General features: G+C 45.9%; 1 protein-coding gene across 18 annotated transcripts in view; it reads right to left on the bottom strand.

Moving 5' to 3' along the window:
* Positions 1–27839, bottom strand: part of RBFOX2 (RNA binding fox-1 homolog 2) — a 174335-nt gene that overhangs the window by 88632 nt on the left and 57864 nt on the right. The window contains exon 1 of one of the 18 annotated variants that reach the window (XM_075753589.1): positions 27245–27607. The exons of 13 other annotated variants lie outside the window; for them this stretch is intronic. In XM_075753589.1, the coding sequence (XP_075609704.1) occupies positions 27245–27259 (15 nt within the window). In that variant the 5' untranslated portion in view covers positions 27260–27607. Of the gene's footprint in view, positions 1–350; positions 601–4901; positions 5319–14654; positions 14772–27244; positions 27608–27839 lie in introns of those variants that run through there. 4 more of the 18 variants (XM_075753542.1, XM_075753575.1, XM_075753632.1 and 1 more) reach the window with 4 other exon arrangements.

Genomic DNA, 27839 nt, shown 5'->3' with positions numbered 1-27839 from the left:
GGGATCGGTCGTTCAAAGGCGGGTTTAACCTAACTCGGAAGCAGAGGCACCCGTGCCCCTCACTCACCTCTTCTCCCTAGAGAGCACTGCGAGGCTGCTCCGGGCAGGGGGACTGCAGGAACCCCTTTCCCCCAAAGGTTCCCGACGCGGCGGGGCTCCCTCCCGCCCCAGCGCCGGGCGGGGGCGGCGCGGAGCCACGGCCGCCCCACGGGGAGGCGGCGGGGCAGCCCCCGCTGCCGGCCGCTCCGCACCGCGCCGGGCCCCCCGTTCACCGCCCGCCGCCCAGACAAAGCCGGGCAGGCAGCCGCCGCGGCGCGGCACCGGCAGCCCGGCCCGCCCGCCAGCCTTACCTGAGTTACCATTTTCTTTTTCTCCATAAACCAAAATGGGGGAGCCCGGCCGCAGGGGGGGAGGGAAAAAAAAAAAAAAAAAAAAGAGGGAAAAATAAAATCTTTAAAAAAAAAAAAAAAGGCAGCAGCCCCGTGGAGGCGGGCGGCGGCGGGTGCCTGCGCTGCGCTGCCTCGCCGGCGCGGTGCCCCCCGAGCCCTTTTTCCTCCCTTTCTTCTCCCGTGTTCCTCCCTTTCTTCCCCTTTCCTCCCTCCCTCCCCGGCCGCCGCCCCCCCGGCTCAGCCAGATGGCTGCGGGAAGCGCCGCCCCGAATGCCGAAGGTAATTAATGCGAGCCGGGACCGCCCCCGCCGCGCCCCGCCCCGCCCGGCACGGCCGCCCCGAGGCCGCCGCCGCGCCCGCAACCCCGGCGAGGTGCTCCCTCGCCTGCCCGCCGGGAGCTCCCACCACCTCCCGGCCCCGGGAACCAAGGGGCTCGGCCGAGGCCCAGACTTGAGCTGGAAACAAAAGGAAGGTCTCTCCGCGCAGCGCTGCTCCCGGCCCGGCAGGACCCCAGGGCCTGCCGGGGCTCCTCCGCACCTACCATTCCCAGCGCGTCGGGTCCAGCAGCCCGGCTTCCCCCGCCTGGACCTCACGAGGCAGGAGAGAGCATCTCCCAGCAGGAGGATGCTCGGGAGATAGCTGTCAGTTTTGCACAGACCTCCCTCCTGCCACAAAGGGGAGAACGCATGGGTGACACGGTGCGTTGGATGAACCGGAAGCAATATCCATGCCAGGATCTGCATTTCTTTCATCATAAAAACTGGAGATCGCTGGACTCCTTCCCAGCTGGCTTTTTTTTCCCCTCTCATTTATCTTCAGTAAGCATCTGGCCCTTAACACCTGAGCACTCCACGGTTGGCAGCATTTGTTCTCCCAGCAACCCCGTAAAACAGACCGATACACTGCTACCCCATTTGGCAGACGGGATCTGAGACGCTCTGATTGATTTTTTCCCCACATTGCACCCACGGAAACCTGCGGACAGGGCTGAACACTCTCTGTTCTCTCTGTTAGACAAGGGGACTGTGCCGATGCTCGTGACACGGAGATAAAACCAGCTCAGGCAAGTTGCCCCTCTGCTGTCTTGTCTCGACACCTGGTACTAGAGAGACTCCCCAGGCTTTTGCAGCAGAAAAAACAAATTACAGTGCAGTAACACCTTGCATCCCCCATGTGCTCTCCTTTGCATGAATATGCCCAGTTATAATTTACACTCAAAAACACCCCCAACTCCACCCCTGCCCAAAACCTCATGGTTTTTTCTTCACGGGCTTCTGCTGCTGCGCTGCTGTCCAGACGGCCCGTGCTGACCCATGGCGCTTTTCACTTTCCCAATTTCACCACTGCAAACTGACCTCTGGCTCCCTCCCTCCCCCTTTCTCTCCTAAGGCAGCAGGCAGCCAGCGGGAGTGCACATCCCAGCCGCGCTTGCTCCTCTGGCATAAAAAGCCTGAGACCAAGACGCCGGCAAGCCCTGACATCCCACCGGAGCAGGGAGGCAGAGCCACGGGCCAGCCACTCCATGTGACCAAACAGTCTACCGTGGTGTGGGGTCCGCTGGGAAGGAGCCAGCCTCCACGGCTGCGGCCCGCGGGGCTCTGAGTCAGAGTCATCTCATCCTCTCTGCTAACTTGTATCTTATGATACTACAGGTTTACAGACAGTATTGTAAAACCAGGGAAAGTATTGTTGGGGTTTTTTTTTTTCCTCCCCTATTACAAACCTGAGACTCTGGAGCACGATTCTGGGTCAAGTGTAAATTCCATTTCAAAGCAGCAGAAAACACAGTGACCTCCTTATACCTTTGCCATGACAAAGCACCAAGTTTCAGCAACGTGCACCTTATTCACCAGACCTCTGCAAATCACTCAGGATAATCTGCTTATTTTCTCCAATTAACTGTTGCATTCACCTGGTCTCCTCTGTGCCATGAAGTGGCAACTTCGTGTCTCAGATCTAAAGCACAGACCTTCAGGACAAAGAACCGTCATCCCACCACTGTTCACCGGGACAGCGTAATTCCTAATCCATTTTGGCCTTCACCTTAGGAACCTTTACAAAATATTTGCCATCAAAAAGAATCCTCTAACAACAACAACAACAAAAAAAAAGAGGTGCCCAACAGCATACTGAACCCTCACTTGCACTGCCTCCCACCACCCAGTTGGTACAACTGCTTTGCTCAGGTGCCAGCAGAGTGGGAATTCCCTTCAGTGTGATCTACTGCTGGTCTCCCTCTTTCATCTCCACTGTAGGCCAGAAAGCATCTCCTCCCCCATGCTTGGAATATATCCACCTTTGCTCCCGTTTAGTGAAAGAAAAGCCCCAATTTCCAATGGATGTGCTCCGGCAACAAGAAATGCAGGCCTGCAGGAGCTCTGATTACTGGTAAACATCTGAAATGAACATCTGATACAAAGTTTCAAAAGCTTCAAGAACACCATGGAAAACATGATCAGACTTGGTAACACTTGAGGTCTTTGTTGTCTTGGGCTCTACTGCAGCCCACAAAGCAACACCTGATAATGAACAAGACTGATAAAATTAATTGGTGAATCTGTGCAACTCACCTTTCCCCATTGTGGGCTGGGGGTTCAGATGTGTTCTCACGGCCAAGTGAAATAAGTTTGGTGGGCCTCTACTTAGCTTCTCCTACATGCAAATCATGGAACCACTGCCCAATTTACCATCACTGTTTGCTACCCTCTACTGAGAAAAATCAAAGACTCAAACTGCAGAACATGCTGCTGAAAACAACAGAGAACAGTAGAGCTGAAGGCTGGAAGCCTGAACAACATACAGCTCAGAGCCATGAGATCATCTCTTCCTACTTACAGCATTTATTCAAAAAGCAATATATTCAGAACGGCTCTAGATGCCAATACTTATGAGTTCTCATGATTTCTTGTGCACCGCAGTCACATATGCGTTAAAACTTCATTACCGTGCTGTAGAAGTAGCATTCTGAAATAACTATAGGCAAATTTAACTAGTCTGCCTCTGCAGTGCCAGGGCACAGCTCATCATCCTTAACACACCAGGCAAAGCTCATTGCTCCCACCTGAGCATGTCTGCACCACTTTTATATTCCCTTCTGTGTTCACCCGGATGTACACGATGGGTTTTAGTTAGCTCCCATCATTCAAATCCTAAAGGAAAATAAGCTGGAGAAGGATGTTCAAGCAGCAGGTGATGGGGCAAGGTCACTGAAATCACACTGGTGAGAGCACAGATGAAGAACTAACCTCTAGTTTGACTAAGTGGTCTACACATACACTTGGGTTAGTTTAACACTCACAGGACTGGTAGAAATGGAAAGAGAGGAGAAAGTCACAAGTACTCTGCTTTCATCAAGTTTCAGGGTTTGTCTTCCTTTCACTTTTGCTATACCTGTAATTCCCCTTTGCTGCTAAGGTGGAAAGCAAGCACAGCCTTCGATTTTAACATCCCATTACCTGCATTTCTGTGCTGGCTCAAGCTTAGATGGAGCAAACCTGCCAGCTGGATCAAGGCCAGAGGGAAGAAAAAAAAGTTTCAAGTGCAAAGAACCAATTTATCAGGAACAAATCTTAACAACCAAAAGACACACTTCTGCTGGTGGATTCTATTCATGTGCGTAATAAACACCCCGGTACAAAGTAACCTAACAACATACTCTTTAGAGGCTATCAGAAGTATCTCGGGGTAGATAATCTTCAACTGCCAGTCTATGTTTCACGTTTTCTGGATAAATTTGGTGCCTGTGAGGACAAGGAATGCTGACACTGAATAGCCAAGGATTGTGCAGAGAACATCATCTTTCACTTGGCCCTGAAAGTATTTGAGCCTGACCCACAGTCTCTGGCTTCTCCAAGACTCCACACACCCAGCCAGCAAATCTCACGTGTGCTCCAAATATAGCCCCCTCCCCCAGCAGAGGCTGCAATACAGGCTTTGCCCTGCCCCGAGTGCTGCTCTCAAACCCACCCAATCCTATCACCCTATACATCCTCGCTGGACCTCCAAAAGCAAAAAGGTGACAAACAAGACTTTGTCAGAGATTTTGTGGATGGTTTCAGAGGAAGGAGGAGGAAAATAGGTGAGGAGCTGCTCCCGGTGGCTTGCCATCCCTGCGGGACGGACTGCAGTCACACGTACAAGTCACATGCGCCCGGACAATGCAGTAAGGCATGCAACAACAGACTAGTTTGCAGAGTGTGGCATTGCTGTCAGCTCAGCCCCCCTTAAAAAAAAAAAAAAAAAAAAAAAGCCAAAAATGCAGACAAAACCACACAAGTCTCAAACAACACAGACCTTGCAGTTAAAGTGTCAAACAGTAGTGCTCACATGCAAGAGCCTCAAAGCCCTCCACAGAGCCTCCGGGCTGCTGAGGCCTGGCACGCACCAAGCCAAGGAGCCCAGCATGGAAGCAGCGTCCTTCTACAAAACCAGTATGTAAGCTCCAGTTTTGCCCAAAGAACATACAGAGCAAACACCAAGACTCTATAAAGTCGTCACTGTCCTTTTGCTTACCTGGACGACTGGGTATTGGTAATCCATACAATACACACCATACATAGCCAAAGATCCTCCAGCTAAAGGCCAAATGGACACAGGACTGGAAGCTTCAAACCCGAGTCTCCGTCTTTCAGCCTTGTGGGAAGGACTCTGGCAGCCTGCGCAGTGCTTGGCTCGGGCCTCTGGGGCCACTCAGGTTGACACTAGCTCAGCTGAAAATAAAAAGGAGCTGCCTGGCTCGGCTCGGCTCAGCCCCTCTCTTCTGGGATCCAGCAAGGCAGTGCTCAACCATAGGCGGCAGAGGCTCCTAAAATTAGAAATCCCCTACTGAAAACGGCCCTGCAAGCCTCGACTGAGGAGTGTCCTGCGACTCCTGGGCAGCAAACAGAGCGACTGCCAAGAAGAAGGGGACACAGGATCTTCGCAGCCACCGCTGCCGGGGATGGGAGGAAGCAAACAGCATTTAGGATCTGAAAAGAGCATATGTTCTGGGCTCTAGGTGCGTCAGAGGGAACACTCCCAATCCAGGACAGGGAAAAACATATGGGACTGTTCCTCCCCCACCCCCATACCCTTCTTGCTGTCCTCGGCAGGGACAGGTGCTGGGATTAGCATAGTAAAACCCTTTGGTGTCGGGGAGGGAGGGAGGGAGAGGGGAGAAGCCACACTGATATCTCGCACTGAAGGGATCTCTTTCACAAGGGAGTACGCGCCCGTATCGTTTAACGCCTCTCCCTCCCTCTGCACTTGAGGCAGGCAGGGACAGCTGCCGGAACCGGGGCTGGTGGGGGGAACTGGGCCCCGGGACAGCCCCCACCATCCCGGCCTTGGGCCGGCAGGTTGCCCCTTCAGCTGTTCCAGTCATACGAGGGGTGGGGGGGGTGGGGGATTAACTCTGCCACAGGGGAAGGCGAGCAGTGGGGAGAAGGGGGCAAGGCTGGGCAGGGCCAGTTGTTGTGCCTGTTTTAGGAAGCCCATCCTCCCCTTTCCCAGGGAGGAATCTGCTCCCTGACCGACGGGGACAGATGGGAAGCTGCCCGGACAGAAGCCGGCAGGCTCACCCCGCTGGCCCTGCATGCCGGGCGCGTTACCGGACACCCAAGAGCCCGCTGCCGATTCTTAGAAGACATATCGTGGCCGGGGGGTGCTGGGGGGCCCAACCTCCCGTAGCAAATTGTACAAGGTTTCACCCATCTCTATGCCAAACCGCACCAGGCTGACAACGGCCCAAACCCGGGCTCCCAAAGAGTTAACAGCCCAAACCCAAAAACGCTTCCCACCGTCGTACAAAGGAGAGCAGTGATAAAACCGTTCCATACAAAGTTTCAAAAATGAGGATGTTACAACGATCAAACCCAAGGGCTATCCAAATTTACCCCCGCCTCCAATTTAAATGCATATGGTGGAGAGTTTCTCCATTTCTAATCTTTAACTTTTCTGTAGTGCTGCCATGCACCACAAAACATCTACCTCAGCCTAGCTCTGGGGTAGCTGCCTTTCCATCATTACTGATAACTTCCTCCCCCTCAGAAAGAGTTAAACCTAAGATTTTTTTTTTTTTTTTCAAGAAGTTAAATGAGTGGATCATTATCTAGCAAGATTTGCATGTGCAGCACTTGGTAATTTAGGTAAAGGGTGCCTAATTTGCAGCCCTCTGACCCACCCAGCCCTGCAGGACAGCTCCTGGCTTGTCCTCTGCTTCCACTGCCCTCTCATTCTGAGATGCCTCGGAAAAGGACAACTAGGAGCTGGGTGAATGGTTATGGCAGCTGCTGCCCACTCTCATCATCTTTCCTGGGGCACGAGGCCACTTCTTCCTTACAAAAGGAGCATGGCCAATTTGGGGAGTATAAAGCATGACATTTTCTACTTCTAAAAAAAAAAAAAAAAAAAAATTATAAAACTTTCTATAGCCATTGTTTCTGTATGAAGATTTGCACAGAGAGAGAAATTAATTGCCCATAAATGGGAAAGCAGCTATGCTTCTAGAGCTCTTCACTGGGGAAAAAGGATGAGGCTCCCACAATAAACTTCCATCTCATTCTGCCTTTGACCAGTTTGTTTTGCCCTAGACCAGCATTCTGGAACTCACATCATGCTGCCTCCTCCTCCTCCTCACCTTCAGAGGGCTGTTTGGGTGCCTCTCAGCACTCCTTCTGCAAGCCCTGCTTTGGGGCACTGATTGTATCTGGTTTCCTCTGAACGGCCAATGTTTATTTTTTTTCCCCCTCTTCTTCTTTCTGTAACTACACGTTCAATAGGTGCCTGCCCTTCATTCTTTTGCATAACTCGTTACTATGCACTCAGGCAATTTAGTATCTCCAATAACATCTTTTTATGAAAAGGCATTAATTTATAAAAACCCAAAGTCTCTTCCACAGCCTGTTTTTGCTACTCCATATTACTGCCCCAGGTTTTAAAACAAAAACCCTAACTAAGTTAAAAACCTTACATTTATTTCACAATCCAATTCTTGTCATTTCCAACCAGGCCTCAGGGGAATATAATGTTTCCAAATCCTAGTGCAGATATCTTACTATCTATAAATAACCATTAAATGGGCAAAACAAGGAGGGGGAACAGGGAGCATCACCTAAGCTCCCCTGTTGTTTTAACTAGAGATCCAGATAGAATTGCCATGCTTTAAAGTTTTGACGCAGATTTAAGTACTATGCTTTAACCAGCATTAAGATACTTGGGTGACACTTTGGTAAGAAAGCATCATGCCTCCTGTGTCCCACAGAAAATTAAATGACAAAACCCAGTTTTTAAACTTGTATGTGCCAAGATGCATACAGCAGGACTAAACAGACTTTACTGACTGGGAATAAACTAGTCAATTTTCTGCAGGGCTGGCCATAATGGCTGGTTTACTACTGCACACATTGACTTGCAACCAATATTAGTCAAATGTAAGATGGCGCCGCACTCCATAATTTTATTTCAAGATAAAGACCCAACTGCATTACCATATAACCTGCTATGCACATGCCTTTCCAGTAACACAAGTTAGGTAACTGTTATAACATCATAGCCTTGTTCCTGCAAATGCTTACACATATGAATAATTTTAAAATTACAGAAATATGAACACTGGAAAAGACCTCCCAACACACAAAATGAGATCAATTGCTATCATACAACGTCATCTAATCTTCTCATAAAATATATCAAGCTACATTGTAGAACTGAGTTTTGCAGCTATGCTACCCTGGCCAAAAGCCTGCTCTAGAACAGCACTCCCCAGCATCTGGGAACTGTGTCTCCAGCTTAACGTTATTCCTGAGCAATTGCTGTTTGTTCTTTGTTCATGTGCCAGTACTGTCCTCTGGCTTAACCGTATTTTCTCTTTCCCTTACAATTAACCTCCCTGATGTATCCCCTCTCTACCCATCTAAACGAGCAGCTGTTCCAGCCCTTTCTCACATGACAGGCTTGCTATTCCCCAGTCTCTAGAAGCCCTTTCTTGTACCTGATCTAGCTTTTACTCGTTTTTTGTGTGTGTGGGTTGTTTTTTGTTGTTTTTTTTTTTTTTAAGACATTACCCAGAACAACATGGTTAGCTCCTAATCCATTTCACAGTTCCAGCACTAAACTGCACCTTCGCTAGCCTCATTAATACTTTCCTCTGTAGCACCAGATCAGGTGCTATAGGACCCATCTACACAGTAAGACGTATCACCCCATTAAGAAAAATGCCTATCAAGTTAAGAAAATTGGCTATCTTAAAGACAGATAAACTGATATGCCACAATCCTATTCTGATGGATTTGTGTTGCCTGTTATCTCATTCTTCATTTGTGACCAAGCCTTTAATTATTATTTTTGTCTCAGATTTTGCATACAGGTGAGGTTGGACCAGCAGGTCTGTATTTACTCAGATCATCCCCTGCTGTCAATAGAGCTATTACGCTTCCTGTTCTCCAAATATCTGATAGGAGTCCTGATTTGATAGATTAAAACTTTTATCAGATCTGCAACTCCATTAACTGGTTTGTTTCACTTTCAGGAACAGGTATCACTGTTCCTGAGGCAACCCCACTCCCCAGCCCAGCCTGCATGCACTACGGTCTTTGAAACCTCCAACATGGTGGTTCTTCAGCAGGTTCATGCCCATTACCCAGCCTGCCTGTGCTTCTATGATCAACTCTACCTCCAACCACAACAAAAGATTTGTTCATTTTTGTTATCACAATAAGATTATCCTCATTAACTATACTAACCTCAACACTAAGTGGCCTCGTATCTTTTCTTCTTCTCTCTAATTGTATTTTGAGAAATTGTCACCCATTTTCTTAGTAACATTTGCAAGGTTGGCCATTCTCACTTCATCCCTACAGTTCCTGACTTTAAAGGCACAGCAGTGTCTGCTGGTAAGTCCTTTTTCCATCCCTTGTAAATTCTCTTTTTGGACCTAATAGTCTTTAATAAGGTGATTATGCCTCCAGTTAGGCTGAAGTTTCTTCTTACAAGCTTTTTCCCCTTTACTTCTATCAAGAATTTGTATCCAAAGTACTGCTAACAAATAATAATTAAAAAAGCCCCGAACCTAAACCACACACCTCTACATTCAAGTCTGAGTTTTCAATCCAGTTCACCAACTTCATTAAATATTTTGCTTCATGTATCAAAACTTGTATCATGATCACCCCATCCAAAGGTGAGGACATGGAGGCTTCTAAACAGCTTGTTTTCCTGCAGTAGTCATAGTATCAGTAATTCACTCGCTGTCTCAACAACAGGTGACGATGCTACAGTGACAAAATCTTTTGACCCTATTATTATTAGCAGCATTTGTTCTCCAAGCTATACCTGAGAAATCAACATTTCTCATACTAATATTTCTCTTTCTAATGGCACTGGGAATAACATCATTTCAGAGCCACAAGTTTGTATCCAAATCCATTCCTATGAGGGATTACAGCAGACTCACAGTACTCCCTCTGGGACCTCTTTTACCATTCTTCCCCACAGCAATTTTGACCCGAAACAGATCCTGCGTTATCAGTATTACTACTCTTTCTTCTTTACAGTCTACTGCATACAATACAGCCTATCACCTTTTACATCTGCCCTATCTGAACCACACATAATCTTGAATGCATGTTAAAGCCATGATTACTATTCCTGCAGATTGATATTACCTCTAAAATATCCAGTTTCATGTTCTGCACCAGTAGCTCTGGTTCCTCTACTTGTTATTTCTAATGTCAGGAGCCTGAAAAAACAACCTGATATGTTTGTGCATTTACTGACCACACAGCTCATAGCTCCCTCAACTAAGAATATCACCCATCTAGATATTGCTGAATTTTACTGTTCTTTTACTAACATTTAATTTTATTGTTTTCCACCTCCTGCCTACCCATCACTTTACCTGGAGATACTGTTTTACATGCTACTGCAGCAGCATTTACCTAATTTTCCTCTTTCTGTGTACTAACCAAGGCATGGAGATTACACAAGTTTTTCCCAACGTTCTCAAAACCCAGTAATTTGCTTCACATGCACTGCTCCCTTTGATGTCTGCAGGCTGAGGTGCATTTTTGAAAAATGCAAGACCACAGCCCTGGGGCTTTTCTTTGCTTGCTTTCTTCAGACTGCTTATAGCAAGCATGCTAGGTCACAATTACAAGTATAGCTATAAGAATATAAGCTAGCCATAGTCTCTCTATGCTGGAAGTGCATCCATGGTGGTTCCAGACATTTTCCATATTTATTTTTTTTAAATTGCTAAAAAACTGTGATAGTGTGGGGACACAACAATGCAGCATGGAGTCTGAGATATTTCCGTGCTGCATAGTCATTACACCACATTGATCTTTACTAAGGAAATTACACCAACAGTTTCATTGTATAAACTGAATTTATAAATTCTTTAGTATAATTCTCTGTTCTCCAGACAAATTAATCCAAGTCTTATCTAGTTACTCCCACTAAAGAGCTCTTACCTCCGCTGATTCTAACTCTTCATCGCTAGATGCCTGGCTGATGCTCTTCCTCTCACCCACCAAAAATGGCATCTTTAACAATTAGCCAATCACTACATCTGCTAAACTGGGTCATCAGGGATCTGATGAGCAGCTTACAATATGTTTCTGCTTTTTAAAGACTGATGTAAATGTAGGAAACATGCCAGCAAGCAAGGATGCATTTTCTGGCTGGGTACGTACTGATTTCCATAGCAGCTAAATAGATCAAGCAGCTCAGCCAGCTCGTACCGGTGTTAGACAAGCAGCACACGGTACCAAGATTACATCTTTAGAGTGGCAAGAGATTCTCATTTTGCACCAAAGCAAGTCCCGTGTCCTGAACACGAAGGTGGCTTTCGCTCACTCCAGGTGAGAATTTATACTGGAAAGTCATCATTCCTCTATAGGGCTACATTTTCTCGGCTGTATTGCTCGTTTGGTTTGAACTAGTGTAACATTTTTGAAGAGCTGCATGATTTTTTCTCTTCCCAGTTTAACATAACCAATGACTAGAAAAATTACATATGGTCTAGTTGTTATTTTGACCCTGAAATCATTAGCGTTTCAAGTGGGGAGGACATAAATGTAGGCAGAGCATGCACAGGAAAGCTCAATATTCTGAAGTGGCAAGCAGAAGAAAAGATGATGACAAATAGGTGACTGCATGAATTGTTTTTCCTCACATTCCAGATACCTGGTATTTTTACATTGGTGTCCTGATCTTAAGAGCAAGATCTGGTGGTGGATCAGCTATGCAAGAGACTACTAACTCAGCACCAAGCCAGCGTGTTCTTTGCAAGCGAAACATGTTAAGCATGCAAATGCTGAAGATCAGGAATGAGATGCATTAAGCAGAAATGGAACCAGCAGTTCTGTGGGATGTGGAGTAGCAGCAGAAGCAAACGAGAGTGTGTGGACTAGCGTAGTAAGGACATCACAGGGAAGAATTTGAGTGCGTTGGTAGAGCCATAGGAACCACTGCTTGCCTGAGCCCAGTCTGATTAGTTAGCGCTACTGATTCCTCGTGTTCATTAGGATTAATGTTCCTAAAACACATCAGGACAAACTAAAATCCCTCTGGCAAAAGGCCTAAGAAGCCCAAAACTAGAGAAAGCAGCAAATACCAGGTCACATGTAGCAGAGAAGATAGCCCCATCACACTCGCTACTTCTGTCAAGTAAATACCTCATGCAGACAGTGGAAGACCAGCCATTACACATTCCAGTTTTCACGGATAAAATTCATGATTTCAGGAAAATTTAAGAGAGAAAAATACCAAATACAGTATTTAATAAAACAGAAGCTGAGATAGCTCCTGGTCATGTCCTTTCCCCTCAAAGCACCGGAGATCTCCCTTTTCAATCTTCTTCTACGACACATTCTCCATTCGCAAGGCAATTTACTTACGAGTGATGGAGTTTGTTTCCATCTGCCTCTACCACTCTAAACACTCCCCAACCAAGCTCCATAGTCCTGAAACTGATCAAAAGTGGCTTTACAGCTAGGCACCGTGTACACTCTGAACTACGGACATAAGATACCTGCATCCTGTTACTGCCCTCAGCTCTTCACTGCATGATCTACGCATAGCTATTAAATATTAATGGTTTGTCTAGACTGGAAAACTAGCACAGTTTTAAAACACAAATACACAGCATAAAAGGATAGGTCAGAATTAATTATTTCTTAAGTGCCATTTATTTTCAAAGCCTCAAACAACTCTGCTTTAGGGAAAGCCATGGAAAATGGAGGCAGGGCAACGATACCATGTCGGTCTGCTAAAGCAGCATATTGCAAGACCTTTGTTTGCTGGACAACTGGGTTGTTTGGGTTTTTTTGTTTTGTTGAGCTTTCTCACAGCCATCCAGCTAGAACAGTAGCATTATCAAAATCCAGAAACTTACAGACCAAAACAGGACTCATGAAATCACAAGCCTGGTTCTTCCTCAACCAGAAAAGAAGCTCTCTGAATACCCGGTCTACACAGTCATGGCTGTCAAGAGAGTAAAGACTCTTGATCCTGAAGTTAGATCTGTGTAGGGAGAGTCTTCCTGAAGTTAGAAGTACAGATCCTGCCCACACAACTTCAGCTGCCGGACAAGAACCCGGAGTCACTTCAGGCAAGACTCAGATTGCCCAAAGTCTGTTTCTGAAATTATGACAAAAGAAAAATGTAAGGCAACAATAAACACTCATCTGGAGTTTGAAAAATCCTCTGTCAAAAGACTGTGCTCCCAGAACTGAGGTTTTATGCGCGATGCTAGCTAATGACCTGGCTCCCAGGAAGGCAGCTTTAACAGAACAATAACTCACAAAAATATATTAGTGATTAAGTTGCAAAATAAAGCTGGCAGCAGTCTGGATATACTAGCAGCACATAGAAGACACAACTTCAACTTTAATTTCTACCCCAAACCATCACTTTACATGCATTACCAAACAGGTTTTAATTATGCTATCTTGAGAAAACTCCAGCACACCTGAGTATAACACACGACAAGTCCAAAAAGTGCTTCTAAAACCAGACAGGCTGCATCGCCTGCCTTAGTTATTACCAGACGCACAGTATAAAGGGGGAAAAGAAAGTACACACAGATTTTCCAGGAAAAAAAAATACCCGTGTGTTGGGCCTGGGCCTCCTTTCAAGGAGAACTTTAAATGCTTGGCACTGCTTCAGGAAGAAAATAAGTGTACTTTTGGGCTAAGCCATTTGGCAAAGGAGGTGACTGTAGCACAGCTTCCTTTTGGGACCACTTGTATATGCACTGATCTTGGTAATGCTGCATGTCCATCAAAATGCTTCTTGCCTGTTACATGAAAAACAAAAAGGTGTCCAGATGCAGAATTTCAACATCAAAGAAGAGATGTTTTCTCTTGGTAGTTTAGACATTACACGACAGCCACGCTGCCTTTCTCTATTCCTTTGGGGGCAGTGGAGAAAGGGGACACAGACAAAAAGAACAGAGCAGAGGCAGTTTTCCTTTACTGTAGAGGCTGCTAGATCTATTGGCTAGCTCCAGAAACTCAGAGAGAAGCTTTGCCCATTTTGTCTCTCATACTCCCACTTGGTTTTTCACTTAACAAGCAGCAGCAGTTCAATTAGCTGATCCTTAAGGGGACAACTTTTATACCTAGACAGTTAACAGGGAGATGGAAGAGAAAGACTTGACTTTTCTACAAAATACAGCAGCTTAAGCCTGAACATTTCTCCAGATCTACGCTAAGCCTACAAAAATTAAGGTTAATTCCTTAATTAAAAGGACTATCTTCCCAAGAATAAATATTATTAAAAGTCACCAGATGGTAGTATGGTGACTCTCACCAAGTATTTTTAATTGAATGAATCACAAACTAGGGCTGAACCGCAACAGGCCATTTCCCCCATAGTGTAAGTATAGTTACGCCATTATCTCAGCCTCACCAGCGAGTCGCCGCGTGGCAGCCATGGGGCTGTCGGTGATGCCACGCACGTTCCCAGTCCCTCGCAAACGCTCACAGGACAAACCACTTTCACGGAGTGTTTGAGCTAACACGTTTTACCTCGCCTTTGCCTGGGGTGAAGGGAGCACATGATCAACTATCGTACTGCATTTCAGTACATGGCCATCTTACTCATCTAGCTGAGCGCTTGCTCCCTAACGGAGACGGGTTTGGTATGGATTTTCCTCTCCACCTCGCCTCCCAGCTTATCAAATTGCTTCCACGTGACAAACTAAAATAGAAAAAGGTACGTGTTCCAAGTTAAAGAGTGTCCACACAATAAATTACGCTAGTATCAATATAAATTTATTCCTACCTTAGAGTGGTATGGCTTCCCAGCTACACAAACAAAAGCAGAATTTGGGGGAAAGGTTTTTTCGGGCAGCATTTTGTTCTTCTGACACAGGAGCAAAGGCATTCCCTGCCCAACTTGGTTCAACCAGAATAGCAGAGCAGCTGCCCACACACTGTAACCATGCAAGCAAGAGACAAAATATGTCAAAAATATTAAACTAAACTCCTAACAGACTGGAAGTAAAAGAGAAATAAACAGGTGGCCCAGTCTATGTGAGATAGTTGGGTCTGAGACTGCATTACTGGAAGGAACTGAGGAATCAGAGAACATGCAGGCAGGACCTTTAGCTGCCACAACAGCAGGTCACCAAATAAATCTCAGGAATCATTTGGAAACGGTTCCAGTGTGGCAGTATACAGAATACGACATCTTCAGCATAAATCTGCAAAGACAATTTCATGATAGAAGAATTGCATCTGTCCATTAATTTCTACAGGCCTCAGTTCAAAATCTTGCTTGACTGCTAAGCTTCAGATGATGAATCCTGCTTTTTCCACATTCTCATTAAAAAAAAATTAATCCCAAACTCAGGCAGCTCAAAAGAGATTCAAGAGCAAAATACCAGAAGTGCTGTTGTTAAAAGTTCGGTGCATTTGCTGAGTGCACAGAAAGGATCCAGAAATAGCATGCAAAGCTGAGGTTTGGCAAGAACGATGCAGTTTACCCTGAAAGAGGAAAGTCAGACACGCTAAATGAATGGTGACAGCAGCAAGTCATGCTTTAATGTAGGGAGTGACCCCAGGGACTACTCTTGTTGGGGCAGATGTGCTAGTTATTGCTGTGTCCCTCCTCTGGTGGTTTTAGTGGAGAAGTAGAAGGCTGTGGTGGAGAACAGAAGAGGTATGTTGAGGCTATGCCAGCTCTTAGGCAAGAAGTAGTCTTCACATCACTTTCTGCCTCAGACTAAGACAAAAATAGTAAAAGGTAACAAACACCTAGATTTTGTTTGGTGGTTATTTCTGGGGTTTTTTTTGAAACCTACCTATTTCTGAGAAAGCAGGAGCGATCAGAATTCTGGAAATCTTTTTCTTCTCACAGTCTCAAGACATGGGCACAGAGGTCTACTACGGGCATGTAAGCTAACTGCTACCCACCCACACTTCTCTCCAACAGCCACACGGACAGAATAAAGCCTGACATGGTGCAGTCCAAAAGCCTTTCCTGCTGGCTGACTTCAACTCCCAGCAAGTTCTAAAACAAGCCACAGCAGCTGAAATCCCTGGACAACAACCACTGAGGGCTTTACTCCCGTTGCACCATCTGCACAATCAAGATCTCTGCTCTTTTCAGCAGCTTTCTGTGACCTCTAAAAAAACTTCACACATGTTCATTCACCCCAATTTGCCACTATGTGCATCCTCTGTCCCAAAACCAGGAAGCCATAAAGATGGTTTCCTGGCTCCCATGAAAACCTTTATCTCTGTTTTCTGTCGCTATCAAGAAATCTCTATCAAAGACTTGGCTCATGTTCTCTGCACACCTCTCCAGTTACTCCAGTTACTGAGAGCAGGGCTACTCTCACTTCATGGTAACAGGACTACCAATGCAAAAATTAACTGCAACCCCTCTGCTTTATCAGCTTGGTTATCAGCAGCAGTCGAACTTCAGCCTCTATGGCTTTATGGCTCTCTTAGCATTAATTTAAAAGAACCACTTATCTCAGGCTAGAGATTCGTGCGTAGGCCAGAGTTAAAGTAGGGCAACACTTAAGCTGCATCTCAAGCTCACACTGTAATGAAGCAAAAGCTGCAACTTCAAGCTCTGAAGGGGCACAGCAGGCACAACTCCTGCAACTGCTCTGAATTAGACAGCTTCTGAGAAACTTGTATGAATCTTGAAAATCTCATACGGCTCAACAGTCTGCAACTCAACTGCTTTGGCAGGCAGGTTGAGATGCAGCATCCTCTTTCACATACATTACCAGGTCCTCAGTACGGTGCTGGGAATGAGACCCTTTTCTGCAGCAGAGGAACGGGGTAGATGCACAAACCCCTCCGGAAGCGAAGTTCAGAATCGCAGATTGCCAAAGGCATCTCTGGGCAAAATGAAGAAAAAACCAACTGCCCCAAATTGTCTGCAATTGAACAGGAAAATGCATCAAGATGAAAACAAAGAAAATGACAGCCACATAAAAAAACCGCCACTCTTTCAGCACATTCTGTTCCTGACTTACCTTCTTTACAATTATGGGACAGATCTAATAACAGCCCCTAGAAATCCAGCTGTCACATTTTGATAGTTCACTGACTGCCCACAGAGATCTAATTACCTCGGCCAGTCCACATGCCTAAAACCTCACGTGGGCACGGCCATTCCTCAGCCTCACCCCGCCAGAGGTCTGGAGAGTGGAAGCAAGAGCAATGCTAGGATGATCAGACGATTTTTGGAGCCACCAAGGTCAAAGCATAGGGACAAGAAGAAGGGAAACAGCTGCTCTAGAGCTCGAGACAACAGAATGCTTAAAAACCTAGAAAAATTAATTAAACGAACTAATGAGCCATAGTTGGCAAAGGAACCACAGGTCAAGGAAGATACAATTCCTCAGTGGGGAGAGAGGTGAAGAAGGGGAGAAGCTCTCCCATGTCAGGGCAAAGAGGAACCAAATTAGCAGCTCCATAGTGGTGATGTGACAAGGAGGGTAGAGAGAAAGGGATATAACCAGAGAAGAGGTGATTTATGCTGGAGTTTCTGGGCTGGAATAAGCAGTAGAGGATGAGCAAAAGCAAATGCCTGTGGTGGATCCAAACATGAGACAGGGGTGAGATGGCAATGCCACAGGGCTTGTTTTTTTTTTTTTATTGGGTTGGTTTGTTTTAAAAGGAAGTTAATAGAAAAACACCAGCAGATTAAAATGCTCCAAGCCTACAGCCTGCCACTTTCCTCCTAGGTTATGACAAAAATTCCCACCCCATAATGAGAAGGGCTTCTTGGGATCCAGTAGCCCTCTGACTCTTCACCCATGGTTGGGGGGCGGAGGGGGTTCCCATATCAGTGGCTCAGCAGCACGGAGCTCCCCGCACTGGCACCGTCCGCCTGCCCAATTCAGACCTGTAATCTCCCTCGACTTTGATTTAATGCAGCAATTACTGGTAATGTGGTTTGAAGGAGATAAATGCCCAGTACAGGGCTGGCTGGCACTGACGCTCATTCCGCTCATGATGCGAGAACAGTTTTAATTAAAATCCCCTTTATGATAAAGGAGCTGCTTGACTGGATGTTTCTGTGCAGCCCTGATACGGAGCCTCCTCCAAAGCGGATTAGGAATCAAAGTTTCCCCCTTCTCGCTACTGGCAACACACAAAAATAGGGAACACAGTCACCATGTCACCCCTCTGCAATTTCCTTAACCCTAAAACTGCTGGGAAAATGCCCACGTTTGCTTAATAGCAATCACTGCCTCTTGTCACAGCTCTAAATGTTTTCCAAAAGCTAAGCACCAGAGCTGCTTTAATTAGAATAAACACATCCAGAGAGCTCATCCTCCATGATCCAAAATCGGTTTCCCTTCTATTCAGTTTAAAAGGGAATCAGCTTGGCTACTTCTATGGCAGACCCGTCCCTACGGCCTGCGTTCTGGCAAGGAGGGAAATCAGATCCGCAATGCTCTGACAGCGTGGTAGGAAGTCAGGATCTGGCGGAAAGGCTGGAAAAAAAGCAGCCTCTGCTGGGTGAGGCAGAGTAGCATGGGCAGGGAAGAGGGAAGGAGCAGCACTGCAAGATAAAGGCATAAAATTTGGCAGAGCGGTCAGGATCCCAGCACAGACATGTTCCAGAAATGATCTGTCAGCTCTTGATCGAGTTACAGCAAATGTAGGTGCAATTTTGGGTTGGTTTTCTTCTTTACAGTATAGGAAATACCAGAGATGAATACATTAAGCACAGCTAGTTTCTATTATTGCAAGTGCCAGGAGCAGATTGTCACAGTGAGAAATTGGCCTTGTGCGTTACACAGAAAAGGCAGCACTGGGTTTGGAGGCCTGCAGACAGTGCAATGTGAAGATAAAGAGCCTCAAGTCTGAATGTGCATTATTCCTCTCCTTAAGCCACCAAACACACAAACATAAAAAGGCTGATTTAAGCAGCTGAATTTCAGAATATATCTGTGGACCATGGGACTGTCCAAGCCTTCTCCTGGGACCCCAGGGTCTTTGCCTCATCACTCTAGGACTGCTCCATACTCCCTGACATTGTCTTCTTCCCCAAAGCCCTCAATGCCAGTCAATGGGATTCTGCTCTGAAAAAACCTTTTTCTTCCAAATTTCTTTCTTATTTTGAAGTGGCTCTCATTTCTCATAATTCCCCACCCTCTTCAGGCAGCACAATATCAAACAACAGATTAAAAAAAAAAAAAAATTCTGAACAGAACCAGGAGGGATTCGGCACCACAGTGTGACAAGCTGACTCCATGAAGTCTGAAGCAGCAGACACCAGACCACCAAAGGCTGATGTGGCACGGCTGTAATGGTAAAACCAGCTTTCAGGAGCACCTTGCTCCTCAACAGGACGAACAAAGGGCAAAAAAACCAGAGATGGCAACGTGAAGATTTAATGCGGTTTTGCTCATCCACAAGGGAAAAAAACGAAACCAAAAAAGGCCTGGTGTAATTAACAAGATTAAAGGGGGATTTAGGATCAGGACAGAAAAGCAACGGGCCAGATTGATCCTTACAGGATTAAAGCTGGAATCCTACTAAGAGTCCAGTGGTTGAGAGATCAACGCAATGTAATGGGATTAAATCAACATCAGCTTTTGTTTTTACACAACTGAACCCCCAGCATCCATGCTTTTACCACTTTGGATAAGCGGTGGAAAAGTTGATTGGTACCTACAGACAACGGGCGTGCAGGTCAGGCAGGCACTTCCCCCTTCAGCCCTCTCACGACAGAAGAGCAATAGGTACTGCTGCTTTCAGAAACAAAGGGGGGGGAAATGTGGTTTATAGTAATTGTCCAAACACTCAAGCAAGCTGAGGATTTACCCAAGTCCATGTTCCGGCCAGCTCTAAATGAACTGGTATCACGTGTGATGGGATCACCTCAGGACTGACGGATGGGAAAGCCAGGAGGACAGTCACAGCTGCATTCAGACATGCTGCCGATGGGCAATTGGATTTTGATATTGTCTCTTGCCGGCGAGGAACAAAGGATGCAGTATACTCCGCGGAACGTATCAGCAAACACATTTAAGACAAATTGTCGCATGTCCCCGTTGCACAACAATATCCAAGAATTACAAAAGTGAGAAGAGCCTCTTTCAGCATGTATCATTTGCATTACAGCTGGTCCAACACATGCAGGCCAGCTGCACCTCTATTCCCCTGCCCAAATTTCCAAAGCTTGCCAGTAATTTGAGTTGGTAGCAGGGGGGGAAGGAAAGGAAGAAACAGGACAAGGCATTTGGTTCTTTCCAGATATGTATACTATTTTTAAAGTTTTTATTCTTGTAGGAGAAAAAAAATATGCATGTTTAAATGAGAGGGTATCTATCACAATCCTGCTCAGCTGAAAAGGGAAGGGGTGTTTATCGCACACCTGTTTGCAACAGCTAAACAGCTGCATTGGAGAGCAATGCTCCCTATGCAAGGAAAAAGCATTAAAGCATCTCATATTTCAGCACTTCTGAGTCCTAAAGGTGTTTAAAGACAGCAGTTACACATACACTACATACACTCCAGCAAAGTCTTTGCTGCAGAGAAAAATTGCTCCAGCACTAAAATTTTAAAATGCAAATACTGCCCATTTCTTAAAAGATGCCAAAATCAATAGCCTCACCTATGCTGAATGTGCTTCTCCTTTTCAGCTGGTTGGGCCAAAGAAGTAATTGGCATTCACTGCTCCTCCTCACTCAAGCAGCAGCCAAAAATCTCAGTGTAATAAATTGGGGTGGGGGGGAAATAGCTGAAACTACTGCTGGATCCAACAGGCCTGTGAGCAAAGCTGCTCTGCAGCATTGCTGAGGTGGTCAGATGGTCCTGATGGAGCTACGTACCCTACTTATGCTGCCAAAAAGGCTTTGCCACCTTCCCAAGAGATGCTTCGTCTTTACTCAGAAGGGTTCTCCATCTAAAAGGTACGTCATAGATGCAAGCAAACATCACCGCAGTGATTGAGGGTGGGATGAAAAAGGAGGCCATTACAACAGAAATGAAAAGTTAAAAAATAGCAACAGGCAGATCACACTGCACATTTTCTATTTTCTAGCCACGTATACATATTTGAATTTCAGCATTTTTCTGCATTTAAACTTTGTTCCACATTAGATGATTTATAAATTATTTCAAAAAGTACAGAGGAGCGTTCCAGTATCATCCTATGCCAGCTCCTTAAAGCACGATGAATTACAATCCCTATGAATATCTAAAAAAATTGTCATCTGGACAAAATATTTTCACTTCATCATTGTCTTAATGTCCAAGATTCAATTAGAGCATTGTGTGGGGGACAGCATGTTTTATTTGAGGCAGGAGAAAAACTAACTGCCTTTGCCCTGGATTCAGCTACAGACCCGAGAACCATCTGGTAAAAAATCAGCCAGAGCATTGTGCAGGCAGTATATTAGTCATGAGACGTAGGACTCTGAGAACAATGAAACCTAAATTTAAGGGACAGACAAGGGAAACTTAATTACTTGTTTAAGCTTCTTCACAGCTTTGAGGAATCTTTAACACTTTCAGCAAAAGAATTTAGCACCAGAGGGCCCAAAGCACATCTTGATTGATTTCTTAGTTTTCTGCAAGCCCATTTTCCACTTCCAGCATGAAACTATCTGCACTGGTCCATCAGCACAGTCTGCCCCTCCGACACACGGCCACAGGATGCGTCACTTCGCCCTCGGTACAGAGCACCATCCAGAGCAGCCGTAATACAGCCGGATACAGATCGCAGATCCTCCTCCAAACTCAACTCCCTAAAGAAAACATTTTGTCTGACCCCACAACCTGACTCAAACTCCTGCTGTACCCAGTAGCCCTCACTGAAGGGCGAAGGGATCTCTTCCAGCTAGTCGCATAAGCCATCCAATCATACTTTCGGTTAAGCGTGCACACATACGCAGTTGATACCCTAGTGATTGCTTAGAGCTGTGGCAAAAAAGAGACAAATTCAGATCCACTCAAAGACCTTTCCTATACCATCACCATAACCTTGGGGGGTAGGACAAGGGTAAAAGTTCCGGCGCTGCTGGAATTAAGATTTGCAAATAAGCACCATGGGAAGCGCAGGAAACACAGATGTTCAGTCTCAAATCACTATTATCTGTGCTCTTCCTCAAGATTTCAGCTGGAAACCAGGAAGGCTGAGGTTTATTCTTTTCTTATTCTCTTATGGTTTATTCTCTTCCTTCCAAGATAAACAGGCTGTTTGGTGAAAAACTAACTTAAACAGGACCCGGTCCCTGTCAGTCTCCCAAGACTTGGACAGGCTTACAGCAAACAGAGTCCCCTGTGCTCATGGCTGTTTGGACAGGTGGGAATAGAGCAGACAGGCAGAAGAGCTGCTGGAGAAATTCACACCGAGTCAGCCAGCCTACATCCCTCTAATTCTTTTGTTTAAACTTATCAGGGAAGGAAATTCCTGAACGTGATGGCAATGTGCTGGGCACTGATTTTACCTCGTTTTATAATAAGCAAATGGAGCCTAGAGAATAGATCATCCTGATCCCGAATCTCCCTTCTCTGAAGCCAGTACCTTAATTTGAAGTGCACTGGGCTTTCTTGTCTCAGGAGTGACCTTGGCATGTTCCAGGATTACAGGCTTGCAGGAACACAGAACTGGAAAAGATCACCTGGATTATCAACTCTAGTCCTCTAATAACACAGGTGGTCATATTATATAATCTCTTTCATAGACTCTTCTTTCTCCGTTTCCCAAATCTCCAAAGCCTGTATAAAATCCTAGATGCAAATAGATGTAAGTTGCTTTGTCACACTAACCCCCAGGGGAACGCAATGCAGACATCCCCAAACCAGCTGTGCACAGAGCAGCTTGGGTGTGGAAGCAGTATAACCATGTTCACGAGGTGCTGCACCAAAGCTAATAAACCTTATCGAGCAGCAGAACTCATTATCTCAGTTGCAGTGCTGGACAAATACAACTATATTACTTCTGGATTCAAGCTGCTACATATGCATGCCACAGTATGGCACCGCAAGGACTTGCAAGCTGGGGAATCAGTTCACAGGCTACTAGCTCAGGGATCTTTGCATGAGCTCCATTTTATGATTTTCCAGGGCTTTCCTACTCCAGATCAAGAATCTCAAAATCAGTGTCTATATTAACATGAAGTGCCTTTTACCATACTCAGAGAAATTCACCCGCATCTGACCTCTAACATGCATTCAGGAAAACCTTCCTGCACCTTCACAGCCATAGTCTCCCAGAGGCTACCACATCTTAACCTCTCTTAGCGCTGACCACACCGTGCATGCGCCTTTCATAGACAGCAACTGCACGTTCTCCATCCCCTCTTGAGCTTCAGTTGATGGCCTGACCGTGTTTATCTGCCATTCCTACCAAACAGGTTCCAGCCAAAGGCCTACAGCCACAGCCAGACTTCCCCAGCAATACCTGCCCCAGGCTTGGCACCAGATCAGAGCAGGGAGGCCTTTTTTTCCCCGGATAGCCACTTGCTCTGCTGCTATCAAATGCATGCTTTGAAAGCCACGCCGTAATGACCATACTTTTCACTGGCAGTAGCCACCCCTCATGAAAAAAAACAAACAAATAATAGAAAAACGTGGTGTGAGGAAGAGCACGTTGCTAAGACCAATGTTTGGCAGCAGAGTTGAGTTTCCAATCCCTTGGTGGTAAAGCTGATGAGCTCGGAGCCTAGAGGGAAAAATTATTCCAGTGAACGAAAAAGAGGCTTTTAAGTGACAAAAACGCAAGTAAAAGGCAGGTCAGGAAGAAAACCAACAAAAAATATTTCAAAACGAGCTTGGCAAGCTTACTAGCACTATTCTTGCTTGTATGGTAGATAATTAGTAGGTCTAGGTAAGATCTTCGCTTTCACAGGGCTCTAGAGAAAGAAATCATTTCTAGTTGCAATAGGCGGCCAGCCCTCTCACAAACACTCAGCATGTACTCTGTACATGGCTGTGAGAAATGAGGAAATTATCTATATCCACTATAATCTGAGATCAGAGCGATGAATCCAGTGCTTTCCTACCAGAAGCCTAGCAACAGCATGGACCTCCCTACCTTGGTCCCTCCTGCCTTTGATAGTTTCAGCTGTCTTTGAGTGCAGGAGAAGGGTGGTTGATAAATTGCTTGCTAGGGCTGCTGCCCCTTCCTTTCAACCATTCTTGTAACAACAGACCTCCAACAAGGCAACATTCATACATGCAACTCTCAGAACACATCATGCTCTTTACAAAATACTTGGAATGAAATGACTCTAGATTATATCTTATGACTCACAGTACACAAAGATTCATCTGCTCATAAATGAAAAAAATAGGACTTTCTTATCCAGAAAAGGGTTGAACACTTTTCCCACACTCAAACCACTCTGCTCCTGGCTGTCACCAGCAGAATGCCTGCCCCTGTGCTGACAGTATACATCTCTTTCCAAGTGAAGACCCCCTCGCCCTCATAGCCCCAATTAGCCCATCCAGAGAACTGGAGACTAGGAACCCTCTTGAGCAACTCAGGAGCCCAGACAGCTGCGGGCAAAGGGGGATAAGTGAGAGAAGAGACAGAGGTAGATTTAGACAGTTCCCTATGAACAAAATGTCTGCAAAACTCAAGCTCCTATACGCACCTCCTATACGCAGGGAAAAGTACCCACCTTGACTTTCAACACTGACAATCAGATGTATGCACTTGAACAGTTTGCAACATCAGAAAGAATCTATCTTACCATCTCTGCTTCAGAAAGACTCTATACAACTGCATCCTACACAATAAAAGTGTTAAGATAAATAGTCTCTCTCGATATTTAACGGCACAGCTAGTCTGCAGGCTTCGTTTCCCTCACAATGCCAAGCATTAGGTCATCATGACAGATATTTTAAGTTTCCCACTCTCCAGCTCTCCACAGCCCACAATCCCCTGCAGTCTACAAGGCTCTCATTTAAGAGTATCCTGCAACAAGTTTCACCCAAGGGAACACAGTTCAGCAAGCAGGAATGTCAGTCTAAACTGAGGCTACACCACCACTTAATTTCAGATACAAAGCATTATAATCAGGGACTACAGATGTGTAGCCTGTATTTTTGGGTCCAGTATCCACACCATACCACAGCAACAGGAGGCGGCATGTTCCCCTTTTTATTTTATTATTTGTCAAATGTGACACCATTCACTATCGCACAATCTCTTCAAGGAAGGTAATTCTGTAACATGCCATCCCCCCCCACCCCCGGCAGGGGGCGGGGGGCAACATTATGGTTGCTGTGGGAACCTTAATTCTGGATTTCAGGACTTGCATATTTAAAACCTCAAACTTAACATTGCATTAATGTAGCTTCATGCATTGAATTAAGGAATGACTCAGTACAAATCTCCATGCATCTACTGAAGTCCTGACGTTCCAAGGACAAGAGGCACAGAAAAAACACAGCACAGGAAACGAGGAATGGGGGGAATCTGTGAGCAGGGAAGCAAGAAACCGGCACAGTCGAGGTACAGCAAACCACACACCAAACCAGATCTGTCACTCGGGGCTCCTTGTTCTCACTGCTAAAGGTTACGTAGCCCATTGGGATAAAAAGAGCTTAAAGCAGAAACACAAATGGGCACAGAGGAAAAGGTTCCTGAAAAAAACAAGGAGGGGAAGATTCCCTGAAAGTAATAGGGTAACCTGCACTGAGAAGGGAAAGATCATAACCAGATAGCATGAATTTACTAATTTTTTTTAATTATCGTGGCACGATGCCTAGATGGTGCCCTTAAAAACCCTTCAGCTATCCAAGCATTTAACACTTATTTTCCCCACTCCTCTAGAGTTTAACTGCAACACAAGCACAGCAATAGCACTGCCCAAAGTTTAGGGTGCAGGTGGAAGCAGCAGCCCACGGAAGGGTACTGGTCTTGATCCATTGTAAAGTGTCCCAAAACTCAATCCTCTCTCAAGAATCTGGGACAGTGCTTCACCTTTTGAGCTGAAGTCGGTCTTTATGCAGGCTGACACCTCTGCTTTATGCTACAGTTCTTGTGCACCCCTCACCAGCGGGAGGAGGAGAGGCAGCCGGGCAACTCTCCTCGGCTCCCACACTCACCGGCATCCTCTGCATTTCAGCTGGGTAAGGAACATCTCCATTGTTTATTGCTTATCTAAAATCAGCAGCAGCGTGGCTGAATGGCTGAATTACTTCTCCTCTTACCCCACACCCACCAAAGCACAATCTTAGCTGAGCCACAAGGGCCTGCCCAACCTTTCTCACTAAAAACCGGCATCCCAATTCAGGGTTCCACACGCCAGGCTGCAGCAGGGGAAGAGCAGAGAAGATGGACGTGCCTGCCAGCAGGGCCTGCTGGACAAAACCAGGCAAGTGTGCATACCCCGGTGCAGAATCAAGTTACCCTGCAACAAAGATAGTGTGTGTATGTGCAAAGGAGGGAAGTCAAATCCTTCTGCCCGGGTTCCAAGGCTTGCTTTGTTGCTAAAATAAACCAGTGTTTGTTCTTGGGAGCGATGGGGAGCCAGAATCTAAAAGCAGTGGCAGTGAGAGCCCCCACCTTCAGTGTTATGAACACATTAAAAAAAAAAAAAATTACAAAAAAAACTTGGGAATGGATTACTCTTCACCTCACATATCTAGGTAAGGAACCCAAGGGCAAACTGCTGATCTCAAGGGTGCCCAGGAGCAGACAAAACTACACGTAGATGACTAACTGAGCAGCCCAACAGCTGACTGCTCCAGAGGAAATTCCAGTCCTTGCTCAAAGGGCTGAAAATATATATGCTTTTATATATGCTTTTACTTTACTTGCTGGATCTATATAACACTTTACACATGTTTTTCCTGACATTATTTTCCATACTCCATGAGAAACTTGAGTAACTGTGCCACTTCTGGAAAAACAACCTTGCATCCAACTTTTGTCAAAACAGCTTTTCCCCCCACCCCCAAACTGCAAAACTATCTCTTCCCTCCCTGCTCCTCTCTTAACCTTTAGTGACTACAAATACCTTTCAGCAGCATTCCTCCACTACCTGGGATGTCTCTCAGTAACACCAAAATCCCATAAAGCAGAGGCACATGGGAACAGTCTTATGCATAAATATATATATATATATCTCACACAAGTCTCACAGATGGCAGACAGTGAGCGGCATTATACCAAAAATTTTGTCTCCAAGGCACCTGCCCAAAATTGTTCTCTCCAGAGGAACTTATAACCACAGGAAAAGCCTGCTCAATACCCAGTTAACAGTACTGGCTCTAAATATTGTTTTTTACAAGGAAAAACTAAAGCCCACTCTGTGTAGAGGCTGCAGAGAGCTAAGCCCAACGGTGAAGGCCGCTCACGTTAGTGCAGAGTCCTTCAGCTTTCCATTCCTTATATGTGCAAAGTGTGCAAGCCCTCACACACGCTTCTCTACTCACCCAGAGGTACATCATGTTAGCCTGGGTCCTTCAAACCCAGCAGTGAGATGATCCGGCAACACAAGAGGCACTTCAGTAAGATTGTCGACACCGAGGTTGGTTGAGGGTTGGTTGGTTGTTTTTTTTTTTTTTTTAAAAAGAAAAAAAAATCCAAACGTCTCAGTTTGAGGCTTAGAAAGCGTCTCGCCTCCTCCACCCCCCTCCTCCAGCTCTGGCTGCTCTGCGCTCTTCTCTCGCACTTAATCTCTCCCTGGGAGTTCCCAGCCCCGTGTGTCTGTACTGGCGTGCACAGCACACACTCTGCATTCGCCTCCAGGGAATTTCTCTCTGTCATTCTGCTTCTAAAAACACAATCTCGGCCTCACAGGATTCTTGCAAGAGGCAGGGATGGGTGGGGTTAGTAATAAATGCAGCCTGGCTCCCAGCACCGGCTCCCAGCACCGGAGCGTGCTTACTTTAGAAAAGGGATCTTTAGACATGAATGAGGCAAAGTGTTGTCCTCCAAGGTCACTGGGGGTGAGGACCCATTCCCCCCCATCCCGCTAATTGCTTCTCCAGGAATTATTTGCAGATGCAGTAGCCATGCACGATGCAT

This window comes from Balearica regulorum, chromosome 1 (assembly GCF_011004875.1).
Source record: "Balearica regulorum gibbericeps isolate bBalReg1 chromosome 1, bBalReg1.pri, whole genome shotgun sequence".
Taxonomy (NCBI): domain Eukaryota; kingdom Metazoa; phylum Chordata; class Aves; order Gruiformes; family Gruidae; genus Balearica; species Balearica regulorum.
Note: the sequence above shows the minus strand (reverse complement) of the source record. Positions and strands in the feature narration are given on the sequence as shown.